The 24,651-nt window shown below is 46.8% G+C and overlaps 2 protein-coding genes and 1 long non-coding RNA gene across 3 annotated transcripts in view; 1 reads left to right on the top strand and 2 right to left on the bottom strand.

Moving 5' to 3' along the window:
- The window catches only part of tmem8b (transmembrane protein 8B), a 31,430-nt gene extending 15,485 nt beyond the window's left edge, over positions 1-15,945 (bottom strand). The window contains exons 1-8 of the mRNA XM_088375343.1: positions 15,755-15,945; positions 12,449-12,638; positions 12,004-12,211; positions 8,525-8,658; positions 7,206-7,474; positions 5,002-5,387; positions 1,785-1,881; positions 1,529-1,652 (exon numbers count right to left, since the gene is read on the bottom strand). Coding sequence (XP_088231469.1) covers positions 1,529-1,652; positions 1,785-1,881; positions 5,002-5,387; positions 7,206-7,474; positions 8,525-8,658; positions 12,004-12,211; positions 12,449-12,638; positions 15,755-15,848 — 1,502 coding nt within the window. The 5' untranslated portion in view covers positions 15,849-15,945. The remainder of the gene's footprint in view (positions 1-1,528; positions 1,653-1,784; positions 1,882-5,001; positions 5,388-7,205; positions 7,475-8,524; positions 8,659-12,003; positions 12,212-12,448; positions 12,639-15,754) is intronic.
- LOC148397298 (uncharacterized) lies at positions 15,209-19,876 on the top strand. The gene is made up of 4 exons (XR_015858520.1): positions 15,209-16,268; positions 16,348-16,561; positions 16,647-16,773; positions 19,300-19,876. It is a non-coding gene; the product is annotated as an uncharacterized LOC148397298 (long non-coding RNA).
- Positions 18,485-24,094, bottom strand: mccc2 (methylcrotonyl-CoA carboxylase subunit 2). Its single transcript, XM_088375345.1, has 17 exons — positions 23,839-24,094; positions 23,111-23,177; positions 22,901-22,985; positions 22,656-22,757; positions 22,363-22,490; positions 22,129-22,241; positions 21,898-22,011; positions 21,735-21,799; positions 21,441-21,540; positions 21,273-21,368; positions 21,068-21,140; positions 20,839-20,915; positions 19,933-19,999; positions 19,675-19,831; positions 19,329-19,443; positions 18,897-18,982; positions 18,485-18,792 (listed from the first exon to the last, which is right to left on the bottom strand). The coding sequence occupies exons 1-17, from the start codon at positions 23,968-23,970 to the stop codon at positions 18,675-18,677; spliced, it is 1,695 nt and encodes a 564-aa protein (XP_088231471.1). The 5' UTR covers positions 23,971-24,094; the 3' UTR covers positions 18,485-18,674.
- Positions 24,095-24,651: the final 557 nt, after the last annotated feature.

Genomic DNA, 24,651 nt, shown 5'->3' with positions numbered 1-24,651 from the left:
CATGATAAAATGTTTATTTTTATATGCATGTGACCTCAAAATGTCTCGAGCGGAATTATTCATTTTTGAATTGTACAAACAGACGATAGTTCTTTCACGCAGACCTCCCGACAAAGTGCCAACTGTTACCGCAAAAGATTTGCTTGTAATCATTTTTGAAGACAATCCGTGGACGAGAAATACACATGTTGGTGTTGACACTTCACTAATTGCCGGATCGTACAATCAATCACGCCGATTGAAACTACAGGAGGTAGAAAACAAATGTCTTCTTTTGCCGTTTCCCCGAATTGATATGAAATTGACGCAGCTGCTGGCCTGCTTATTTTCACATTTTATCCATCAACTAAATTAGAGTTGTGAAGCAAACCTGTCACTCGCAACTACCTCTTCCACGTGACCTGAATAATTAAGTGCACGTAAAATATGTGAAAATGCCAGATTGCCATATGCGTATTTTTTATAGCGCAGCTCGGCTCGCTCTCACCATCTGTTATTCCCACTGAATTGCAAATCCCGAGTGGATTGGAGAGAGAAAAAACAAAATCGCTCTATTCAATTGTGTTCACGCTTTTATTAAGGCTCAGACTAAACACTCAGTGACCAAAAATACTGAGACTCCTTCATGATAACCTAATAGAAACAATGTCCCCTAATAGATAATGTGCGCCGGAGAAGATGGAAGGAGAATGGGCGGACATCATTAGTACGCTGAATTATTGAATTTGGTAAACAATCCCTATTTAGATTGCAGGTAAGCCGTATTGATTGAATGTTTGTTTGTTTTTTTAATTATTGTCACCCAGTAATAGACAACAAATATTGTCTCGTCTCGGTGGCTCGAGGAAATTGAGGCCAAGCCCAAGAACTGATTACATGCTGTTAAATATTCAGAAGCATCAGTCAACACCTGCTTCCAAATATTTTGCACTTGTAAATAACAATCACGGGAAAGATTCAAAGTCAAGAGGATCTGGATTCGAATCCCCTTCCTGTGTAGTTTACACGATAGGGTGGATGGATGAATGGATGGATGATGGATGGATGGATGGATGGATGGATGGATGGATGGATGGATGGACGGACGGACGGACGCACGGACGGCCAGCCGGACGGACGGACAAACATACAGTGCAGACGAAATACGGTAAACAGATGTGTGCCATGTGGCGGCCATGTTGGAAGGGGCAATGTTTGCATGAAAGGCTATGGGAAGCATGTATACATTAGCTTAGGATCGTCGTGGACACACAACTCAAAAGCGGCCCGTTGTGTCAACTTATTCATAACGTTTCACACAGTTTTCTTTTTTTGTTTGGGGTTCATTTACAACCATTTTGTACTGCGGTGGGCATTATCAGGCCACGAAAACAGTACAAAACATTCATTTTGCCCTTGATTGGTTGTTTTGAGGCCAGAAAAAAGGAACAGATGACGACCCTTCTTGACTATCAGTCGGTTAAATTGAGATTCCGCTGTAATTCATTGACACCGGGGGAAATTGAAAAGAACGTGTGAGCAGTCTTACCCGTGTTGTGTGGCACATAGAGAGCGCAGACTGAGGTACCACGTGCCCGTCTGAGGGTATGGAATCCTGAGTTTGGTGACATTCGTGGAGGTGTTCACGGAGAGGAAAAACCCGGCGACAGATTCTACAAGAGAGCAAAAGTTGCAGTGACCGCAGTCATTCTGTACAACCGGAGCATTGTTCACTTGGAATTGCCGCGTCCAGACCTCGGTGGCTCGCGGAGGGAGGGATTGCTTTTCCGCTGACTCGGACGTACCTGATTCACATTTCAATGATGAGTTTTGCCAAAGGAAGAGCGGCATCCCGTGAGTCAGACAGCCACGCACGGTGACATTCCTGTCTTGAAGCGTCGACTGCAACATACGAGATGAGAAAACGTCATCAAGTTGAATGGACAAAAAGCCAAAAGAGATCCCGTCAAGTTCACCGAGTCGGGCGCCCGAGTGCTGCTGAAAATGAATAGCTAGAAAACAGATTGCAATCTCATCCCGCCTTCACGTGGCAGTAAATAAACGGGTCGACCCGAGATGAGTCATTTATTGACTGACAAGCGGGAAAGCAAACCAGAGCCTAGCGTACAGTATGGCTAAGCGGGGACAGCGTTGATGAATGAAAAGAGGCGGCAGACACTTTGCCAGGTGCTACCTCCACTCACCCACCACCATCTGGCCTACAATCTCTTGATAGAACGACTCAATCAAAGCCAATTTCAAAACTCGGCCCGTAATGAGTCCCCGCACCTCCCTTGATTACACTTGCGCTTCCCTCCCCAAGTGACAAAGTGCAAAAGTTGAGATTGAATTGCCCAACAACTTTTCGATGACAGCAACCTGCAAAAAATCTCATTCAGTGCGCGTGCGCGGCTTGGAAGCGACAACTGCCACGCAACGAGGCTCTCTGCGTTTACGGCGTCTTTGATTTAACATTTTAAAAGAGAACATAAAGCCACACACAGAACGAAATGACAGATCAATAAAAGGAGTCAATCGAAAAGGAGACGACCGCCGTTTCTTGCTCTCAAGGACGCCTCTCGTCCGTGCGCAATGAAATGGCCCGAGGATCATCAAATCAAAACCACATTGGCGACTTGAGGTACGGGGCACCCGACCGACTCGTCTTGTCCATCCGAGGGTTGCAGAAGTGGGAAAAAGAAAGATGTTGTAGACGCACTCACACGGGCTCCTAAATAGCATTTGTCATATTTGACTGCTGTGTTTGTATTCGCCGGTGTTTCTAAAGCAACATTTTTTCGTTGTGTGAACATTTGCCTCAGTAATCCATTCACCGCTGCCGAATCCATCGGGCCAACGGCTGAGCCGCGATTTAATCAGCGTCCCTCTGACAGCTCTGCGCTTGATAAATGCCAGCTTGATATGGCCTCTCTTTTATTCGCCGCGTTTGGTGGCGAGCATGCGCCGCAGATTCAAGAAGGAGCTAGGCAAAGAACCACCCCTGCACAAACTCATTAAAATAAACTTTCATTTGGCTCCTTAATGTACACGCATTCCCGTCAATGTGATTTGCAGGAGGGGGAAGGGGCTAAATTGGCTTTTGCAGGACTCTCACCAATTTGTGTTGACTCAGTTCAACACCTTCTGCTAAACAAGTTTCTCAAAGGCGGTGCATCACTGATTTAAAAAAAAAAAAACACACACACACACACACAGTGGGATGTACAAAAGCTAATAAGACATAGAGAGTGCCAAGGACTAACTCATTACAGCACACATAAGCCTGACTTCAAGAAAACTTTGAAAATTGGATCTAAAGAGATTAAATGGATGAACAGGAGGGGGAGGAAAAAAAAAAAAAAGTCATGCTACATCCGCTTTCGCGGTTCTTTCTAAAGAGTGACGCAATGCAGACAAGATGTTCTCGTTTTTGGGACTGCAAATCTGGTCGGCTTGTGACAAGCAAGTGACACATCATGACTTGGTGGGGGGGGGGGTGTCTTTCAAATAATAAAGCATGACAGACTGCGTGTCAATTTTTGTGCAAGCGGCCAGGTTTCATCACGTCCGCGAGTACCATTACACTCGTATGGATATTTGGGGAGCGCAAAAAGTAGAACGGGGGGTTAGCGCTGATGTCTGTCGCTGAGGTGACAGTAATCGCCGTCACTCGACGACATCAGTCAATAAAGCTCCCAATGAATTATTCAGTCCATTAATCTCATTTCCTGGAGAGGAAGCAGGAGGAAAAGGCGCCGGGGCCTGTTTGCTTTCCTGCGGCCGGGCCGCTTAGATGAGATGATCAATTTCAGCCGTGCGCCTTCTTTCACTCCAGATGAAAGGCGTGTTTGCATATCACACGATGCCCACGGAACACGAGGGAAACTCATCCAGGTGGAATTTGGAGTCTGCGTGCTGCACCTGGACTAGCATTGCTGGCTGATGGCTAAAAACATACTGTCGCCGATAGTAATCCTTCTCAGAGAGGATAAAGAATAGATGCCAGTGAGTCTGCCTATTGCTTGAAGGGGACTAAAACTGTGACGCCCGTGCTATACTTGAGCTCATCAATGGTGTTTTGCATTGAATAGTAGCATTAAGCTAAACAGAGTTACCTCAGAATTGCTTTGACTCAACCTGGACAAATGCTAATGGAGGGAAATGGTTGGTAAAATCCAAAACATGTAAGTTAAAAAAAAAAAAAGTCAGCATGAAATTCAAAATGTGAATATCGACAGTCATTTTAAATTGTAATATTACCAAGCATCACTAGATGGCAGTCATGTCTTAGGTGCACTTGCTTACTTTTTTTTTTTTTTTTTCAGATTTAAAATGATATGCAGTACGAATATACTGATAGTACATTTTTGTGAAAAGATACATCAGTTTTGTGCCGCAGTTTTGTGGTCATTTTGATACCAGAGAGCCCTTTGCACTGGTCAAAAAAAACCTCAATGAGTGGTCATTTTGTTGTTTGCTTCAAACTCTTTGTTGTGGAAACGGTCTGCTGAATTTTCTCCGTTTCTCCTGAATGTGTGATGCAGCACGGTCACTATTTCATTAGACTGTGCAGGTGCACCTAATGTTGTGTAAACAGTCAAGCTTAAAGCTAAAGTGACTTGTGCGGCGTGCAGCAAGATACGAAATGGCATCCATCGATCAATCTGCCAAAGCCAGGGCATCTTGCTGAGCCTTACATCTGAAGGGAGCAGTCGAAGTTTTCAGCAGCGACTGCACTTGTTATTTCAACACTGACTGACTGACTGACTGACTGACTGACTGACTGACTGACTGACTGACTGACTGACTGACTGACTGACTGACTGACTGACTGACTGACTGACTGACTGATTTCTATTAAAAGTCCATCTGGCAGCTCCCCAGCTTGCGCCAGAGTCACCGCAGGTGCATTGTTAATGCCGTTACCAGCTGAAGGACAACTTAACCAAAGACAGGTCCAACGCATGTTGCATTTGACCCAGAGTTGGAAAGCGACACCATTCGTGGCAGTACGAAACTCACCATGTTGAGCTTGAGCTCCATGTTGAGAACGCCGCCGCTGTCTAAGACGGGCATGAGGTTGATGGCGAACACGGCCGCTCTGTCCGGCGGAATGGAAATGTTGGGACCGAAGAAGACGTAGAAGTGCACCGAGAAGGTGTCCAGCTCGTTGCGAAGAGTCGGCCGGATGGGCCAGCACTTGTTGGTGTCGGTGGGGGGAGCCAGGTAAACCACGCTGTCCCCCGAGGCCTGCGGGCGAGTGCCGTTGTACCACGGGCTTCCCGGGACCGCCGCCGCCGAGAGGCTGTCGGACAAGGAGAGCGCCATGGCCGTGCCGAACGACTGCGGCATGTTCATGGAGGAGCTGGCAGAGGACTGCTCCTTGGACGCGTTGGACTTGCTGCAATCTGGAAAGGACGGCAGACAGAAGGGAATCAAACGCCTGACGAATGATTTGCTTGAGCTGTCCAGGGTCCTGTCTGTGGCACTTGATCAAATTGAATGAGATCATGAGATCCACTTTAACCAACTGCGTTAACTGAATGAATGGTCGTTGAGCTGCTCTTTTTGGTTTGCCTGCTTTGGCCGCATGGGGGCAGTATAAGACACCAATAATTATGTTCAGCATTAGTACGTCAAAATTCCTCTGAGCTCATCACTACGTATGGAAGAGTTTGTGCATGGTGATTTAACGCTGCATTCCAATTCATTGTGTTGCTCCTACTGATGTGTCCGTCCTGGCCACAAGGAGGCAGTATAACACATGCAGTCATGCAGATAGAAATGAAGAAGAGAAGACTTGTATTCTTAAGTGACTGTAAGAGGCTGAAATATTAATCATTAAACTTCAACTAGGAGCCTAAAAACATCTTCAAGCCTCTTTTATGATGCATTGTTCAATATTTGCCAAACCTTTGCTCATTGTGAAATAAGCTCATCCGCCATCATACAGTGCTCAATGTGTTGGTCCTCGCAAGCCAACGCAAAACAAAACGAAAAAATCATCCAAATGATGGCGAGTGTCTTGAAAAACGTACAAGTCGGATCACGAGGACCGCAGGGCACCACTGTATTATTGTTTTGTTTTGTTAGTAAAGTCATGGGGTCCGTGGGCATTTTGAAACTTCCCGAGTGTTACATGCCAGTTTACTTGAGGCGTCCTGGTGGGCAGGAGAGTGGAAGCGGGGGTGGTAATCCATAGCAAGTCGAACACAAACAGGCAATAACGGCCCGGGTTATTGTACTTGCGCTATTAAGGCGCGCTTTGCAGAAAGACTCGTTTGCAGATCATCCCCTTCGGCGGGCTTCTGCTATGTAAACAGGAAGCTTTTTAATGAGACAGAGATTCACAGTAATTGCAAGCGGTGTGCTTTCACCCAGCATAAAGCGCCCCGTTGCAAAAATGGTCACGGATGGCAACTATATCAAACGGCAGCCGTTACCCGGGGGGGGTGGAGTGGCAAAGGTTGCTGAAGCCCTGCCCGCTTTGAACAAATGTTGTCTCCGCGTGGCTTTAAGTCATTTGTTCGGGCTGCTCGGAAAAAAACAGCCATCAAGCACCGAAACGTTCCGTATTTTAGGCTTCCTTCGTTTGAATTTAAGACTTCAAAGCAAACGCACTCCTCATACCATTCATAATCCAAAGATTTGACTCACAAGCAAGCATCTCAAACGGACTCTCGTCAATGCCCGATACTCTACCGAGCCTGCAACCTGCGTGAAATATGCTGCAAAAACAACAATAATAAATCATAAAGAGCAGCCTACTTTCTCCCCCCCTCCCGTCAGGCAAGTCTGAGCGCTCCAACAACACGCCAGATGATCCTGAAGGGTTCTTCAATTTAAGCCCACGAAAGGTCAAGTAAGATCAGGCTGGTCCAGCAGGGAAAAGACATCGTGTGAATAATTAGTGCCCGAGTTGCCATGGCGACAAGGTGCACCGTCGTACAATGTCGAGCAGAGGGAGGGAAGCGGACTTCCCGCAGATTCCTCAGCCGCCCCGCAGGGCTGAGAAAGCGCAACACCTCTGCTCTTTGCAAGCTAAAAACAACATGGAGCACTTGAGTGGTGGTGCCACATGAAGACCAGCCAAAAAGCAGCCACATCCAGCTTGACTGGGAATCTTACATTTGGGTGCAACCGATAGGGTTAAACTGTTCCGTACTCAACGCTGAATCACACGACACTGTCGAAGCGTCTCCTTGTCGATCGACATTGGCACTCACCTGTGACCTGCACGCCGATGCGGAAGTAGACGTCGGCGTTGGTGAGGTATCTCTCCACGAGGACGTAGTACCAGCGTTCCCAGGCGGCCGCCAAGGCGTCCAGCTCGCAGGGGCTCCACTCGCGGCAGTCCAGGGCGCTGGAATTGTGCACGGGTGGCGCCCGCGCTCTTATCTTCAACACCACGGGACAAGTGTCGCCGCTCTTGTTCCTGACGCCGCAGTTCAGCAGCTGAACCTTCACCGTCGATATGTAATTGGGCACAAACACTCTGCGCACACGCCAAAACATAAACGCAGTCGTGACGTCACTGTTCAGTCCACCCCGTAAGCACGTCGCCGGCGAGAGGCGACATTTAGTAAGTACAGAAAAGCAAACGATACTTTGTGTCTTTGAAAACGAGCGCAGAGAAAGTCAACGTAACGGATAGTCGACAGTGAACGATGCGCTGTCTCGTGCTTACAATTGAGTTTATTGACTACGTTATTGTTTATTAATGAATGTATTGACTTGCTTTGATGTCTTTTGCTAAACTGAAACTGAACGTGAAATGGAAGAAAAGCAATTAAAATATATCTTTCCCGGTAGATGACGTTAGATCACAATTGATGAAGAGCATTACAAAAAATCTTCCATCCAGCAGTACATCAAGTGTCTTGGGAAGAGTCATCCCAACACTGACTTTGTGGAGCAAAAAATGTCATTTAAAAAACAGAATGTAAAATACTTCATATTGCTCCTCTGACACGTAACTTTTACAGGAGGCAAAAATCAATAAAGAAGGAGAGAAAATTGCATTTTTTAATGAACAACTTGCACTCCTCGACTCCAGTAATAAGACAGGGGAGCCAAACTGAGGCAAATACGTTTGTTTTTTTTTCTTGAGGTTGCAAAAAGAGTGGCCAATTTTCCCCAAATACTATGGAAACTTTTGAAGGGATACTTTCAAAATATTGCTTAAAAGGTAACAAATTAACATTAACAACACTGCCTTATTGATGCTAATTGCTAACCCGTGTGTCAATGGCGCTTCCCATTGTTTGCTCGCAATACGGTAGCATAGCCCAGGCTATGTTCTTGTTTAGTGTTTACCAACGATGTGTGGACTTTATAGCCGAACAACTATTCAAGCTCACGTCAATGTTGCAATGTAGCAGTAAGGCTGCAATTTAAAAAAAAACCAACAACAACATGTCAGTAAGCTTTTTCTAAATATGTTATTTGTAGGCCCACCACAGATGAATGAATTACTTCTTTGAAAAATGAATCCTATATCACAATATCGAAGTGGTGTGGTCACAATGAGCCCTAGCGGACTTACTTGTAAAGAGCAGATCGATTGCGAGCGGGGATCATCTGGTCAATGAAGTATCCCGGATAGAGCACGGCGATCCCAACGAGCCTCTGGATGATGAGCTGAGGTTGGAACAAATACTGGCACTCCTCAGACAGACCCTACACAGACAGACAGACAGACAGACAGACTTTCAATGACGCCTTATGCAGCACTTTCAAGATGGTTATCATCTGCCTCCCAAAGCATGAGAGCGTCAAGTCTGTCTCTGGGGATTAATAAGACATTCGGGCCCCCGTCCCTCCAGCGAGGCAGCCAGTGAATGGCGCGCCCTCCATTTCACTGGAAGCTGCCGCGGCGTCCCGTGAGGATGTCACGTACGTCAATCCGTGAAACGAAGCCGACTGGCCGGCCGGCCGGCAGGCTCCTCGCGCCAACGGCCGGCAAATTAGTTTGAAAAGGAACATCGCGTCACGAGTCGGACAGGTGTGAATGCCCAATGAGGTCTTTAGTTCCTGTCAAGCGATCACGAGCCCTGCTCCCACCACTCTCTGTAGTCATGATTATGGCGCCCTTTGATTGATTACAGCCTGCCCGTCGGCTTTCGAATTTCAAAGCAACGCTCGAGTGACTTTTGAAGGCCTCCAATTACACCAATCGCATGTTCATCTAGCGATGCAGCCAGCCATCAGCTTGCTTTGCACCCGAGAAGCTAATACAAGGCTGTCAGTTAACTGTTGCTAAAATTAGCTCAAGACAAAAATGGGATACTCGTATGAATCCTAAAATAGCCATTCATCCGTCCGTCCGTCCGTCCATGCATCCATCCATCCATCCATCCATCGATCCGTCCGTCCGTCCACCCAACCACCCACCAACCCATCCATCCATCCACAGCCATATTGTGAGACCACGGAAACCTCCTAAAAGCCAGAGATGCAAATTCAGCTACGCGAATCACGACACCAGCAAATGGGCCGACAAATGACTAATCAACAGTTAGGTGAGGGGCAAAATGTGTGACACTATTGTTGTGTCACTAATCGGAGTCGCATTGTTTATCAGGGGAACCCGACCGACACGTGGGAGAACAAAGACGGATGGCCCGACCGACGGCGGCGCGCTACGCAGTCGATATCTTTCACATCTCATATGGCCTCCCATTAAATCCCTCATTGAACGCCAAGCTTTGCATGATGGGTAATCAGGAGGCGGCGAGCTGGGCTGATAAGCAGTTAAACCAGACAGTATTAAATGGCACCATTATGCGCCAGGCCGGTTTTGGTCAATGAGGTGAAACTGTTCAAATAAATGATACAAACATGAATGAGCACCAGACATGGAGTGTGAGCTAGCAACACCTCTGATCTTGCTAACACAGACCCTGCGGCTAATGTTAGCTATGCTACGTTGTCATATGCAAAAACACAGGCGGTTGTGGCTTCTCAGTCGTTTTCTGTACAATTCCACGCTCATATATTTCTACTGATTCAGCATTTCATGATGTTTGTCAAGAAAATTCGTCAGGCACTGGAAGGGCCACCCCACTCAAAGAGACATTAGCGGTGTTGGTAGTTAGCATTTTGATTATGACTTTGATCATATTAATAGCTAATGAAATCCACCGACGTCTATGCCTGAGCCTTTGAAGTAATGCCGGCCGGATCCTTTCTTTTCTGTGTTGTGATCATTTGTAACTAGTTGGAGTCAATGAGGTTGAGACTTTGTAATTCATTCTACATAGATGATGGCTGACAGATGTGTGATGTGTGCAGGAACAACACCTCCAAATGTGTTTTATTTTCCTATTACAGATGACGATGGCAGCATTTATTCCACTTTGTTAATGTGTGTGTGTGTGCGCGCAAACAGGCGTGTAAGCATTATTCCTCGCCTGCAGGAAAATGGCCTCAGATAGCAGAATTTGGAAAAAGCTATGAGTTTTCCATCTCCGCCGTGTGTCATCGGCGTCCCCAAACCGAGCCAATTGCACGTCTTAGGCAATTTCCGATGACATTCATGATTTTGTGTGCGCTCTGCGGGGGTATTTTACGTGGGCCGCTGGAGACCACAAAGGAAAAGCACAAGCCAACACAGAGGCGGGCGGCTGCAGGTAGGTAAATTGCCTGCAATGGAAATCAGCTGGTGCTGATGTGGCCACGTCGACGGACACGATGAGATGAAGAAAAACTCTTCAGACACGGTTCTGCCTCTTTAGTTTCTGCAGCACAAGACAGAATACTAATCTCTTTCAAGACGTCGGGCGTGACGGTGGGGGGGGGGTTCCGTTAAGTGTGACCAAAAAAATTATATAAATATATTTTCTATTTAATCTAAACGAAGTATAACGTCAAAAATTGTTTGAAGCATTATGGCGTTTGGGGCTGCAAACCATAGAAGACAGAAGAACTTTGAATCCATTTTGAAAAAGGAAAGACTATTGAATACATGCCATTATCATTGTATCGCTGTAAATATATATTTGTTTTTGTTTTTATTGCAAGCTTCAACAAGGCAATGCTGATCCCGCATCGTTATATTGCTATCCGGAGGGGAATGGGGAAGGTTTCGGTCAAGCGGTCAGCCGCTCTTTCACTTGGGTCCAATCAAAGCAGAGCTCATAAATGGGATGAAAAATAATAACAACACAGTCACATCCTCTCCAAAGCTTTATGGACGCCACTGCGGTGATGACAAGCCATCATAAAAGCAGTCAAGCGGAAGTGGATCTATTTTGGTCGTCAGAGGAGCGGCTGCGTATGGGCGGGACGACGGCGCAACACAAACACCTGACGCTCACTCACAATCCGCAAGATAACGAGCTTATAATAGCCCAAATTAAAGTTCATCAGCCCAAATCTGCACTCTGCGCTGCGGTGACTAATAATTTGAATGGTTTATTGATGAAAACTCGGTGTTCTACCTCGGTGTGCGTTACTATGGATACCTGTTGCGGTGTTGCTCTTTGATTTGTAAGGTCATGATGCGGTGTGCGGAATAATGTCTGCAGATGAGACTTGACATTCAAAAGAGTGACCACAAGCTGTGATTGAGTTGTCACTAAGCAACAAACGATTCAATTACAGCTAATTTTGTCCTTGGAGCTGGATTTATCTGACGTGATTACCGGCGTTACAAAGCTGTTGGGTGAATGCGGGCGACTCGCTCGCACATCTTGCGGCGACTCGCATATCATGCAGACGCTACAAAGGCATGGATATTGAAATTGGATGGATGGATGGATGGATGGATGGATGGATGGATGGATGGATGGATGGATGGATGGATGGATGGATGGATGGATGGATGGATGGATGGATGGATGGATGGATGGATGGATGGATGGATGGATGGATGGATGGATGGATGGATGGATGGATGGATGGATGGATGGATGGATGGATGGATGGACGGCCGGACGGACGGACGGATGGATGGATGATAGATGGATGATAGATGGACGGACGGACGGATGCGGCCGACCGTGAGAAGTTAGTCGCTGTTACCTTGACTGAGATCTTGCCTTCATCCTTGGGTAGATGGGCAGCCAGGAACCAGTCCCCAGGGAGCGGGCTGGTCACGTTGAACGCTCCGGTGGTTCTGTTCGGGAGCGTCCAGGTCAGAGTCACGGCGAAGGATCCTGGGACGACCGTATCCCGAGGGAAGTGAGTGCTCAGGGGGTTGATTACCGGAGGAGCGCCGGACCTGAAGTACCTGTCAATCACAGCGCATTTCTCATGATTACTTTCTCGCTCCGGTTCGTAAACAATGAGGATGTCAAACAAACACTCACTTGCCAAAATATTAGGACACGTGCGCAATACACACACCAAGGTAAGCTGAAACAAGTCATGTTATTCGACTAGTGACAAGTGATCCATTTCTCTGTAAGTACACTCTTTCTGCCAGGAAAAAAAGCATTTCCAATGGAAAGAAATAGTAAACACTTACACAGTAACATTGCGATTGGGGCAGCTGTCTCCGAAGGTGCCCCCTTGTTCCTTGAAGGTAATGAGGTTCCATACGGCCATCATGGTGTCGTCAGGCACATTGAAGTGGAACAGTTCCACACTGGCGAAGGAGTTGAAAGCACTGAGCTTACGAGGCGTTCGGGTGAAGTATTCGGTCGCAAAAAGGCAATCTGCCAAGGAAAGACAACAGCGGCTGAGAAGACGGACACAAAATGGTGATGGTCGGAGATAAATCAAATCTAGTCCCATTGACTCGTCATCCTTACATTATACTGTCGCCTATCGGTGACAGCAACTGAATGCGTGTGTCTTTAAAAGGGCAGTGAATGAGAGTGGAGCATTAGCGGGCTGTTAACGGGCTAAAGCGTTAGCCGCTCCCTGTTGTATGGCTTGGCGTCAGTTTTGCCAAAGGGCAGGATGATGTGAATAAATTCGGGTAGTATTTCTCTTCTTAGCCTTGTTCAATAGGTCCGCAAGGATCACAATTTGTTCGCTGGGCTAACGGTGTTAGGCTAAATTAAATTAGCCAACGATGTTTACTGTACATGTTGCAGACGAAGGCCACGTTGGCTTCTTTAATGAAGTGTGACATAAAACTTCTTATTCTTCCGTGGTAAGTCTGAGTGAAAAAAAAATGCTGTTATCTCAAAATCCACAATATGATGAAGCCACAAAAATTGAAGCGCTATATGCCGTGGGAAGACTGTAAATAGTATATTTGCGTATGTAGAAAAGCTATGTCGGATAAAAATATTGTCACGAGCTGTGTCAAATGTTATTTTCACCGCATGCTGCAGGCTGCTAAAATAAAATGGTAGAGCGAGCCACCGCTCCGTCGTTTGGACAACTGTGCTATAGGCTTCTTTCTTAAGCGTGCATTCGTGCTCAATGGCGTCCCGCTTAATGTCAAATCCTTGGATTACACCCAGCCGAGGCGCTGCATATAAAAGCGGCAGATCAAGCGACAGGTGTAATCTGGCACATTATCCGCACGAGCCGGGCTGGCATTTAACGCAGCCAGCAGGTGGGCCCAAAAAAAAATTTAAAAAAACAACATTAATTGCTGTGCAATGCAGCTCGTCCGAACATTAATAAAAGGATGCTAAGATGTCTGCTGTTGGCCTCCATGGGAACGTCGAGGGAGGAAAATCGAGGCACGCACTCAGCAGCCTGTTCTGACGTGGACTCGTAAAAGGAGAAAATTTACCACACGCGCGCACATAAAGCACACACCAGCTCGCTCGCTCTCTCTCTCCCTCTCGCAAGTAACCTTGAATGCTAAAGCCCGGCCGGCTAACTCAGGAGAATGAAGCAATCTTGTTGTCGAGAGCTAAACTCTGATCCCGTATAAAGCCCCAAGCTCCTGTTATTGTGCTCTCGATCTGCCTCGCTTCCTATACATTCAATTCCCTCTTTCACTTGTCCAAAGGGAAATATTTGCATTCAGCCAACTCATGGAAGAACCAAAATCAAGATGTCAGGCAAGATCAAAGCAGCCATATTTTGGACTCCCATATTTGGCCCTGCCCGCCGGCCACCATCCCGCTGAGTCCCTGCCCGCCTCCGCCACACCTTTTCCTCCATCTGACCTCGCCAGCACACCACCTCCTGTCTAGCCACCTGCTCCGTCCGTGTCCACTCATTTGTTCTGCTGTCGGGTTGATAGGAGGACTATGTACCAATCGTCACCATGAGCTAGAGAAACCGCTCTGTAATTGTGCATGTATCGGAATGCGTGACAAATTTCACGTGAGACCGATAAAAAAAAGAAAAAAAAAACCAACAAAATAAATTGTTGTCAGGGGTCGGTGTTGATGAAAGAAACATTCTATCGATATATATTATGACCTGAGATGGATGCACCCTGCGGATGCAATGTTTTTTCTTATTTTTATTGCCCGGCTATAAACACTTTGCTGCCCACTGAAAATCGTCCGCCGACGGTGGGGGCTGTGCAAAAAAAAAGACACTGGACAAGCTGTTTAAAGCCACTCCCAGCTTGAGAACTTTAAAGTGAACATAAAACGAGGAGTATTACGGGTTGTGTATTCAAACCAACTACATAGCGTTTTGCCTGCTAGCATAATGCTAACACATAATGGTAATTGCATATATAACTGAAGCAGCCGAAATTTAAGAACAAATGGTGGGAAAATACATGAAGACATTCACTATGACAGCACTCACAGGTATGTGTGTGTGTGTGTCTATATTCTTCATCCTCCGGGAGGAGCAGAAACATCGACGCTGTAGTTACATTCATGTTCAGTATATGGCTGTCTGGTGGCCCCCAGTGGTCAACTTGGGCAGCAGCAAGTGGCCATTCATTTGATGCTTTTTTTCCCCCCTTCATTAAACACACTACGCAATACCGACAAATACATGACGAGGCGACATATCCCCGTAGGCATCGTAGAGAACATACGTTCCGATACACAAGTGGATGAGAGCACAATTGGAAAGCCTGGCTTGGAGTTAACCACAAGATTAAACAGGTCCATCAACGCTTTTACTCTCTCCGACAACGTGGCAATCAAGTACAAAGACCAAGTACTCACGCAACTAGCATTTGTGATACATAAAATGTCAATTAACACATGACAGATCATCGTTAGCAAAGAACTTTCTGTCCTTCTATTATCTTTAATTATGAGTGATGCTTTTATGATCAAATAAAAATATTCAATGTTGTCTAAACTTGATCCAGTAGCTTGCGGGCATGTGGACAACACTGAACACACTTCACAAGACAAGTGAGCAACGCTGAGGGAAGAGTGAGCCCCCTTTGCCACCTTTCCCAAACTGTAGAAGTAAGTGCCAACGGCCATTTTTGGGTTTTCCCCAATCGCCGCCGCACAAAGACGAGCGGGAAGACAAAAGGTTTGCACGCTGTCATAGCTGATGTCTTTGTTTGCTCTCACACCTTTACGTTGCGTGTCTATCTCTGCTCTGGAGGGCAAAGAAAAGAAGGCAAGGAGTTGCTTGTGACAACAATGCCATCCAAGCCACTCACTATGAATGTCACTCGCTTGTGAACTAACTTGAAAAAAGCGCCATAAAAAGCAAAAGAGACACAATAAAACCGTGTCCTCAAAACAGAAGGCGCCAAGCAGTAGGCAAGGAAACCTCGGAGAGCGGCCCGAGGGGGCTGATCACCGGCTCCGTTTCAGCACCAGGACCAGATGAACAGCGCCACGCGAGACTCCCCACCCACCAACAGCAGCACCTGCCTGCCCACTCACTCCCTCCCTCCCTCCCTCCCTCCCGCACAAAGCAGTGTACTCACCCCCAGGAACGCAGAGGAAAGTGGAAACGATGAAGGGCAGCAGCAGCGGCAGCAGCAGCATCCTCGTGACGGGGCAGCAGTCCACACTCCACATGGTTCCTTCCGAGTGTTCGTGGCCGTGGACTCGAGCCGCGGTGCAGCTCGCCGTTGCCGCTTTACATTTTTACATCCTCCCCCTCCCCTCCCCTCCCCTCCCTTCCCTTCCCTTTCTCTCCCTGGCTCATCGACCAGCTGTTAGCGCATGACGTCATCCAGACGCTGGGCGCACGCCGCCTGCTGGTTGGCTAAGTAGTGCGGGAGCTTCGTATTGGTCAGTCCGCCCGCGCGCACGGACATTGCAGCAGCCAGCGGGGCACGTCTTGCACGCGCATTCCAGCTAACGAACATAAAAGGTCATCAGAATCATACATTCTTATTTGTACTCGTGGAGGCTTCAAACCTGGGGCTTCCATCCGGGGGCCGTATATAAGGGGTTCCCGTGATGCCCACTCCTACTCATTTTCATCATCATTAGGTAAGGTGGGGTATTCTATGCACATTATTAACAAGAAACTGAACACAAAGATTAAAGAGACATGTTTTCCATGAGACAGCCATGCTTTCCTTCAATGATGTCAACAGTAGGATGACAGCCACGCTGACAACTTCATCATGGTGAGTATTGATCGTTGAGACAGTTAAAACCACAAAATATTGTTGACAGGAAACTGAAGTCACTCGCAGCACTGACTCACGTTTGGACCAATGACAAGTTGGGTCCGTAAGGGCTCGCATTACACTAGGCAAGTTTACGTCACCTTCTGCTTGGTGAGTTCCTACTCCATCGATATGTTTGCAAAGTGTGCTCTGTGATTGGCTGGTGACTCATAGCTGATAATGAGGCGCTCTAAAGTGGCAGATTAGCAGAAAGGAAGATGCATAGGTGGAGCTACCAGAGACTGACTGTCCAGTCAGGGGAGGCAAATGAGCCAGTGCTGCCCCCTGCTGTCCCTTTCCCTGCATGCAAAGCCGGGAAAAAAGTAAGAACAAATAATGAGGCAAGTCAAAGTGTGTCTGTCACATTGCATCATTTTAGCGTAGCAGCTGATGAGGTCAGAGAAGACACCGCACAGATCTGACCCGTACAGCCACAGGTGAAAATATAAAGTAACAATCGGCCACTCTCAAAGAGACTGACTCAGGATTGCAGTCAGGATTATTTTTAGACTTGGAGATGAGTCATAATTGTCCTGAGTAGATTCTGTCAGGGAGCGAACAAGCCGCTGAACCGCGGGGCATCTATTAAACATGACACTGCACACTTAGCAAGCAACTATGAGCACATTTCTGGGCTAAGGATGAAAGATGTTGCTCTCGACGTCTCTTCGGTGATTAAGACTTAGTGGAGGGAGGGAGGGAGGGAGGGAGGGATGAGGTAACTCCCAAAGACGGAGCTCTAGGAATTGGGCTAGGATTTGCCTCGGACTTGGTTCAGTAATCTCTTTCCTGTCAGCTGGATTTTGCTAAGAGTGACCAGCGGAAAAAATGAAGAAATGGAAGGGTGAAGCATGGGTCGAAGGAGATGGAACTAAAAGTCCAGCCATCCATTTTCAATTCTACTTATCCTGTTCAGAGTGACTTCGGGGGCTGACATGGGAGGTTGAGAACGACGTTTTGGATGCTTCTCGTTTATCACAAGGCGAGCCGGACAGCTGAGTGAACCGCTACGCTAGAAGAATCCCCGAGCGACTCGATTTGAATGATTCCAATTTTACGCAAGAGTAAAAATGTTTCCATGTGGGGGACTTGGTTAGTTTATTTCACAAACGCTCATAGTGACTGTTGCTGTTCCTAAAAGGGTGCAAACAGTTTTTTCTTACAATGGGCTGGGTACCGGGGGTTTTGGGTACCAGGGGTGCAGTACTGCGTTTGATTGTTTGGGGCGCTGTAGTACACTAAGGTTGGTCCCCCTTCTTGGTGTACTCATCCCCTTTATCCCTAGTTTGGAAAATATAATCTACAAGAAAAAGTCAAACCCAATGCAATTCTTTGCGACCTCGAACAAACCCCGACAAAGAAAAATCAACAAACCCTCACTAACCTTCGCTGCCCAGTGAAGTACAGACTTCATGGGAAAAGGATGTGGCAGACATACACACAAGCATTTTTTTTTCCCCCTTCTGTCAAATTTGACAACTTTTGCAATTTTCATAAATTTGAAACTTTCTCAGCCTCATCTATTTTCGATGCTCCCCTCCTTCGGGGTTAAAGCAAGAGCGGAGGGCCAGTAAAAGGATTTTGGTACCGATGCTTGAGGAGGCGGTGTGTGGGTGGCATTCACTATTGCGCCACTACATTTACACACACACACAGGCGCTGAGTGTCTGACAGAAACGCACTGCATCAAATGCTATATATATTTTTAAAAAAATACTCGTGTTAAGGTATAGAAATACACTGACCATGTAAACTTTGGTACACATCCGCCAAGGCTTTGCATGCGACATCACCACATCCCGATTCGTTCCTGTTGGGACAAAATATTGACTCTATTTTAAAATCAGGGGAAAACAGATGCACGGATCTGAAGGACAAACAAAGCCACCTGGGTCGCCCCTTCTCCAGATACGTGTTTGGAAGTTTCAACAATGCTGCCGTTCTGTCAATACTGTTCCAGGAAGATGTTTTTGACTCAACAGTGCTCTCGTGTGATAATCCGTCAAAATGTGACACTTCTGAAGAAAAGTCGTCTTGTGTTTAGACAATTTATCATATTTAAAGCACAGTCATTTACAAATTGTAACAGTTAAGGAGGCACAGTTTCACACTGGCCCTTAATAAGCGGTCAATTCATAATCCAATAAGCTTCTGGTTTTTTTTTTGTGACACACAAAACAAAACTACGTAAGAGACAAGCGTGGACATGACCAGGCTGGGCGTATCACATTCGGAACACTCCGAAACGGGTCTTCTTCGTCGGTGCGTTAAGTGCCGCACTCAGACTTAGTCCCAGCACCAGGCGAGTGTCAGCCGGATCGATAATTCCGTCATCCCATAGTCTGAGGGGGGGGGGGGAGACATGAAGCGTCATCGTTTGATGAAAGCTAGTTTCCAATTACATTAGATCTGGGAGGTTACACGATAACTGCGCGGCCGACGTTACCTGGCGCTGGAGTAGTAGGGACTTCCCTCTTCTTCAAATCGCCGCACTATTGGCTCTTTCATGGCGGCTTCCTGCTCTGCGGTGAACTACGGAGAGGCCAAAGATTATGATTGTGACCATGTACACACCAACAAATATAGACATCACCAATTTTGCCACGATACGCAAATTCATTTTCGGTAGAAATCAACGTGTTGGCATATTATATGCGTCTCATCATCTGAATCATGGGTACCGAGCTGAGGTGTCTTCAAGCTCTCGCCACCTCCCCCACAGGACATTTCACGCGTTTTAATCGCCGCCATCGGCAGCACTAATCAGAATCATTGTGACATGAAGTAATGGTGTAATGGTGATCTTGAAATAAAAAGGTGTCATCGAATGATGTTGATGCTTTTGGCAGGATGGCCCGAGTCGCTAGCCTTTGGCTACCTCTTTTCCCTCTCTGGCTCGTTGGTCCTTGGTGATGGTGGCCAGGACGGTGGCGGCCTGCTCCCCGCCCATGACGGAGATCCTGGAATTTGGCCACATGTAGAGGAAACGGGGGCTGCGGAGGGAGACGGTCACTCGGTCGGTTAGCGTGTTTTGGATCTGCCAAAGACGATGACGGCGGCGCCGGCGGCGATGGAAAACAACATGGCTCTAAACGTGACTTTTAGAAAGCCTGCTGGAAGAATTGCCGGCGAGTCTGAAAGCCAAAAGGAACATCGACAAAGCACTAACAGAGCGCGCGTGTGGTTTGCCTTCTTGTTATTGTTTGTGAAGTCAGTGGTCTGACCTGTAGGCCCGGCCGCACATGCCGTAGTTGCCTGCCCCGTAAGAGCCGCCGATGATGACGGTCATCTTGGGGACATTAGCGCAGGCCACAGCGGTGACCATCTTAGCGCCGTCCTTGGCGATACCGCCGGCTTCATACTCTCTGCCCACCATGAAACCTTGACAGGGAAGACACACGGCAGCTTCTCATTCACTGGACACGGTGAGCTCGCCTTTTGGAAACCCAGCGTCCAATGCTGCCTGCCACTCACTCCCTCACCTGTTATATTTTGCAGGAAAATAAGCGGAATGTTTCGCTGGCAACACAACTCGATGAAATGCGTGCCCTAAAAGCAGAAGTGGAGAAGTCAATTCAACAAAGAAGTGTCAAGACATGCTCTTCGCGTCTTTGTTTGCAGCTTCTCTCCTAATTAGAATGTGTTAACAAAGCCAGGAGAGCAATTATCACCTCACTTTCCAATGGCAATGGTTTCTTTGCAGCAGCTTTTGGCACCACATAAACAACTCAAGAGTGAAACGCTTTGGCCCATGACAGCGTGTCTCCAAACGCCGACGCAGTATCGATTTTCCCGGGACGTGCTCGCAGAGCACATTTGAAGCGGCGCGACCGTCGCATTCACGCTGATAAAACACCCAATGTTCGCACTTTTGCACCGAGACGGGAAAATGAATCAGATTTTGATCCTCCGACGCTCTCGAATCGAACGGCAATTGTGAAAGGCGTACCGGTCTATAATGAGACATTCAACACCTCGCGCGTTGAAAGGCCGCTTACAGTTCTGCGCTGTCTGCGGCAGAATAGCCTTGCAAATGAAGTGAAGGATGTTGAATGAAAACGCTGGGTGGCTTTCAAACGCAACGCTATTACGATAATATCGCAGCGGGCCCAGACAAAGGCAATTAGAGAGCTTATTGTAGCCGCCCCTCCGCTAAGAAGGGTCAGAACAAATCATCTATTAGAAGCAGACACTCTCGTGAGAGGAATATTGGTATTCATTGTTGGAAGCGGCGCGTAGCCCCCCGTGGGGTGGGGTGGGGGGCGACTCGGCTAATGCGTTTAAGTCCTTGACACTTCAAGAACACTCTTTGAAAAAACTTTCACTTGACCGAGGCCGGCTGCCGAGGCCGGCTGCCGAGGCCGCTTAGCTCACAAACAACGGTTCACCTTTTTTGCAGATTCCGAAAAGAGCACCCCGTTGTTGCCGATGATTCCCACGGGGTAACCGAATATTCTGGAAAATCCTGCAGGGAAATAATCAGTCAAAGGCAGGCTGCGGATTCCCTGAAATTCAAATCCACGTTGAAATTGCGTGGAGTGCAATTGTCAAATTGGCTCGGTGGTGGCAATTTGGGGGAAACAAAAACTTGCTTTACTTCTTATGTGAGCAACGTACCTGTCACAAGCGTGTCTCCGTAGAATGCCTTGAATTCATCGTATTTACTCCCGTCGACAATTCTGGCGATGACCTACGATCCAAACAAACGACCCGACACGTGTACAGTACATGCTAAGAGATCAAAATGCCAAAGAAAGAGATGACTTGAGCGTTTCAAGGCACATTTTACGTCGATACAATTCTACAACTTCAATCTATGTACCTCTCTGACGTCAAAGTTGCGTTTGAGATTGTCCCCGACGATGCCGTAGAGTTCGTCCGCGGGGTAAAGAGGAGCTTCGGTGGGTTCCGTAGTAACCTGAAAGACACGGCGACGCAACATCGATCGGCTTGTCTCACGCCCCGCACAACTGGCATCCCCTGGACTTACGTCAACATTTTTCTTGTAATTGAGGCTTCGTACGGCCTTCCGCGCTAAATGAAGAGCGTGGTTGTCGTCCAAAGCGTAATGGTCCGTCACACCCGACTTCCTGTGGATGGCGGACAGAGAAGAGATTTCACAGGAGAACGTTTTACTGCATCGAGGAAACACAAACAGTGAAATGAAAAATGACAGCGTGGCCTCATTGCAAAATCATCACCGTAAATATAGTCGTAGCTGACACCTTTTCTGTTTCTGGGACTTCAATGAAATGTTAGTTATTACAAAAGTGCCCTTTTCAACCTGCAGTGAAGATCGGCCCCTCCGAGGTCCTCGGCAGAAACTTGCTCTCCGGTAGCGGCTTTGACCTGACAACACACCAGGTCACCTCATGCGTACTGGCTGTCAGTCTGACATCATTACCCGTGAGATTTTTTTATCCGCGAAAAAGATAAACGTGACGTACCAGCGGAGGTCCGCCGAGGAAAATAGTCCCTTGCTTTCGGACGATGATGCTTTCATCCGCCATGGCCGGGACGTACGCTCCGCCGGCCGTGCAGGAGCCCATCACCACGGCAATCTCGGGGACAAAATGAAAGACGGCATTTTTAGAAGCAGCTTTCTTTCATGAACTTGGGACGGGAAAAAAAAAAAAAAGAAAGACTTCAATAAGATCAGGTAAGCGCTGCAGCGTCACCTGCGCTATTCCCTCTGATGACAGCCGAGCCTGGTTGTAGAAAATACGGCCAAAGTGATCTCTGTCGGGAAAAACGTCTGCCTGTCGGGGAAGATTGGCGCCTCCTGAATCCACTGGAGCCATCAAAAACATTGTACTGTGATGCGCACATTCATTTGAGAAGAAAAGTTTTCATCTTACGCATCTCCGCAAAGTGACTCCTACAAAAAAAAAAGAAAACATTCCAAACCGTACCTAAGTAGATGCAGGGCAAATGGTTCTGCTGGGCGATTTCTTGTGCACGAAGATGCTTCTTGACTGTAACGGGGTAGTACGTTCCACCTTTGACTGTGGCATCGTTGGCAACGATGACACATTCTACCCTGAGTCCGAAAAAGAAACTTTTAGTTTATTACTACCCCACACACCAGTGTGGTATTAAATGAGACAATGTAATGTGTAAGATCATTCGCGAAAAAAGAGTCACAATAATAAACCTTTGAAAAAATGTCATTAAATTGTCGCTGTAACTAGCACAGCGGCTTTACCCAGACACTCGTCCAATCCCAGTGATCATCCCGCCTGCTGGCACTTCCTCTTTTCCATACAACTCGTACGCTGCAAACTGGGAAAACTCTAAAAAGGGAGTCCTGCAGAAAGAACAATTCGATGACTTCCTGAGGCAAACACCATAGAGGGAGTATAAATTGTACATATATTACATATCAAAATATTTGTGTCCCAGTTAGCCTTGATTTCAGAGTGTGGCCCAAATAGCAAGAATGAGCAGTACCCCGGATCCAGGAGTCTGTCGATGCGTTCCCTGGGTAAGAGTTTACCACGGGAAGTGTGAAGTTTTCTGGCTTTCTCTCCCCCGCCTGCGGTCACGACAACAGAATGAAAGTTATGAAACCTGAAAAACGTTTGTGTGACATTGTGAAAGTCACCATTAGGACATCGTATCTTACAATGCAACAATAATTCAACTGTAATTCCCACAAACCTAATTTAATCTTCTCTGTCCGGCTTTTCAATTCATCAACAAGAGCTTGCATCCGCTCATAATTCTCCTGGAAGACAAAAATGGCATTTGGACTGGAGTTTTACTACATCCAAGGGTATCCAAATCTCTTTAAAATGCCTTCAGTTCACCCATTCACACACACACATTCACATCTAAAACTTTCAAGATAACTCATATGGTTTCTTGTTTGCGCAGCATCAAAAAGTGGGCAAATATTGTAAATATTGACCAACCCTCAAATTCCAAATGCAATGCAGTAAAAACATTGTCAACGTAAGAGCAGCGGTTTATTTTGCTTACTAGACTAATACCACACTTTGGACAATGAAGGATTTGTTTTGAATTGAGGTGCACGAAACACAGCATCTAATGAATGTACCCATTGGAGAAGTCCAGATCTTTGACCATCTCATGTCGGTATTACTCAGGGACGGATCATGTTGGTTTGGGTGTTTGGTGGGTAACTTGCAGAAATTGGTTTCGTAAAAGCAATGTTCGAACATCCATTTAGAGGTATTTAATAGCTACACTGAGTGTAATCACCCCGTTGCTTCACTCTTAAGATAATGAATACTTTTGCTGCGTTTGTGCGAGTTAAAAGACCTTTTTTTTCAAGTCAGCATTGTGACCTTTAACTGAGGCGTGTCGCTGCTCGCAAACATGACGAAGGTTGCCGCTAGCCAGTTGATGCTAGCATGTTAGCTCACCTGATAGTCGGCAGAGTGTTTATCAGGCTGAGAGCCGAGCCGGGCGACTTTGTCACCGTAATACGATCGCGTACACGCCAGCGGGAGACTCCTGCAACGGAACAGCAGCGGTTTAAGAGTCTGAAGAAGCATGTTGAGGCCAGGTTTTGACTCGATAGAAAGTTTTTTTTCTTGTTACTAGCCTAGCCTAGCCAAGCCAAGCAGCGCTCTTGCTTTCTGGATGCTGCCAGCGCGAATAGAAAGACATACCACCCCCTAGTGGCAGTACGATGTAGTGCCTTTAGACGCCGCCTTGAAGTACAAAATGAAAGTTCAAATCTCAATAAGGGGTGTTAAATGGAATGAGGTCTTATGTTCCGTGACCATGCCGGTTGATAAAAACACTCATATAAAATGATTGCGTATGGTCATGAAAATAAATGAGACTTGCATTTTTCTATTTTTCCAGCAGATGGAGACGCGGTACCTTGCTCTTGATTTCGCTCAACGTTTTTAAACGTTCTCGTCATTATTCCAGTGTGCTCGAAAAACTACAAGTGCTGTCAATGCAGTATAAAGATACCACTGCGTACCCTGCATTTGGTTAAATGCCTGATAGAAGTGGAAAAACTATCTGCTTATCATTTTTTATGACATGCTATCATCACTCCAAATGAATATGTAAATGACAATGTGAGTGGTTGGAACTGACATGTTGGTCCTATAACACAAGAGTTCACCCGTTTTCTGTAGCGGTTGTCATCACTAGCCGTCAGAGAAACGGATGGTGATGGATGCAAATACAGCAGGCTCAACTGTTTGAATTCAACGGAG

This window comes from Syngnathus floridae, chromosome 5 (genome assembly GCF_059516105.1).
Source record: "Syngnathus floridae isolate MCC-2025c chromosome 5, RoL_Sflo_1.0, whole genome shotgun sequence".
In the NCBI taxonomy this organism is placed as follows: domain Eukaryota; kingdom Metazoa; phylum Chordata; class Actinopteri; order Syngnathiformes; family Syngnathidae; genus Syngnathus; species Syngnathus floridae.
The sequence above is the reverse complement of the archived record's forward strand: the minus strand, read 5'-3'. Positions and strand labels throughout refer to the sequence as shown.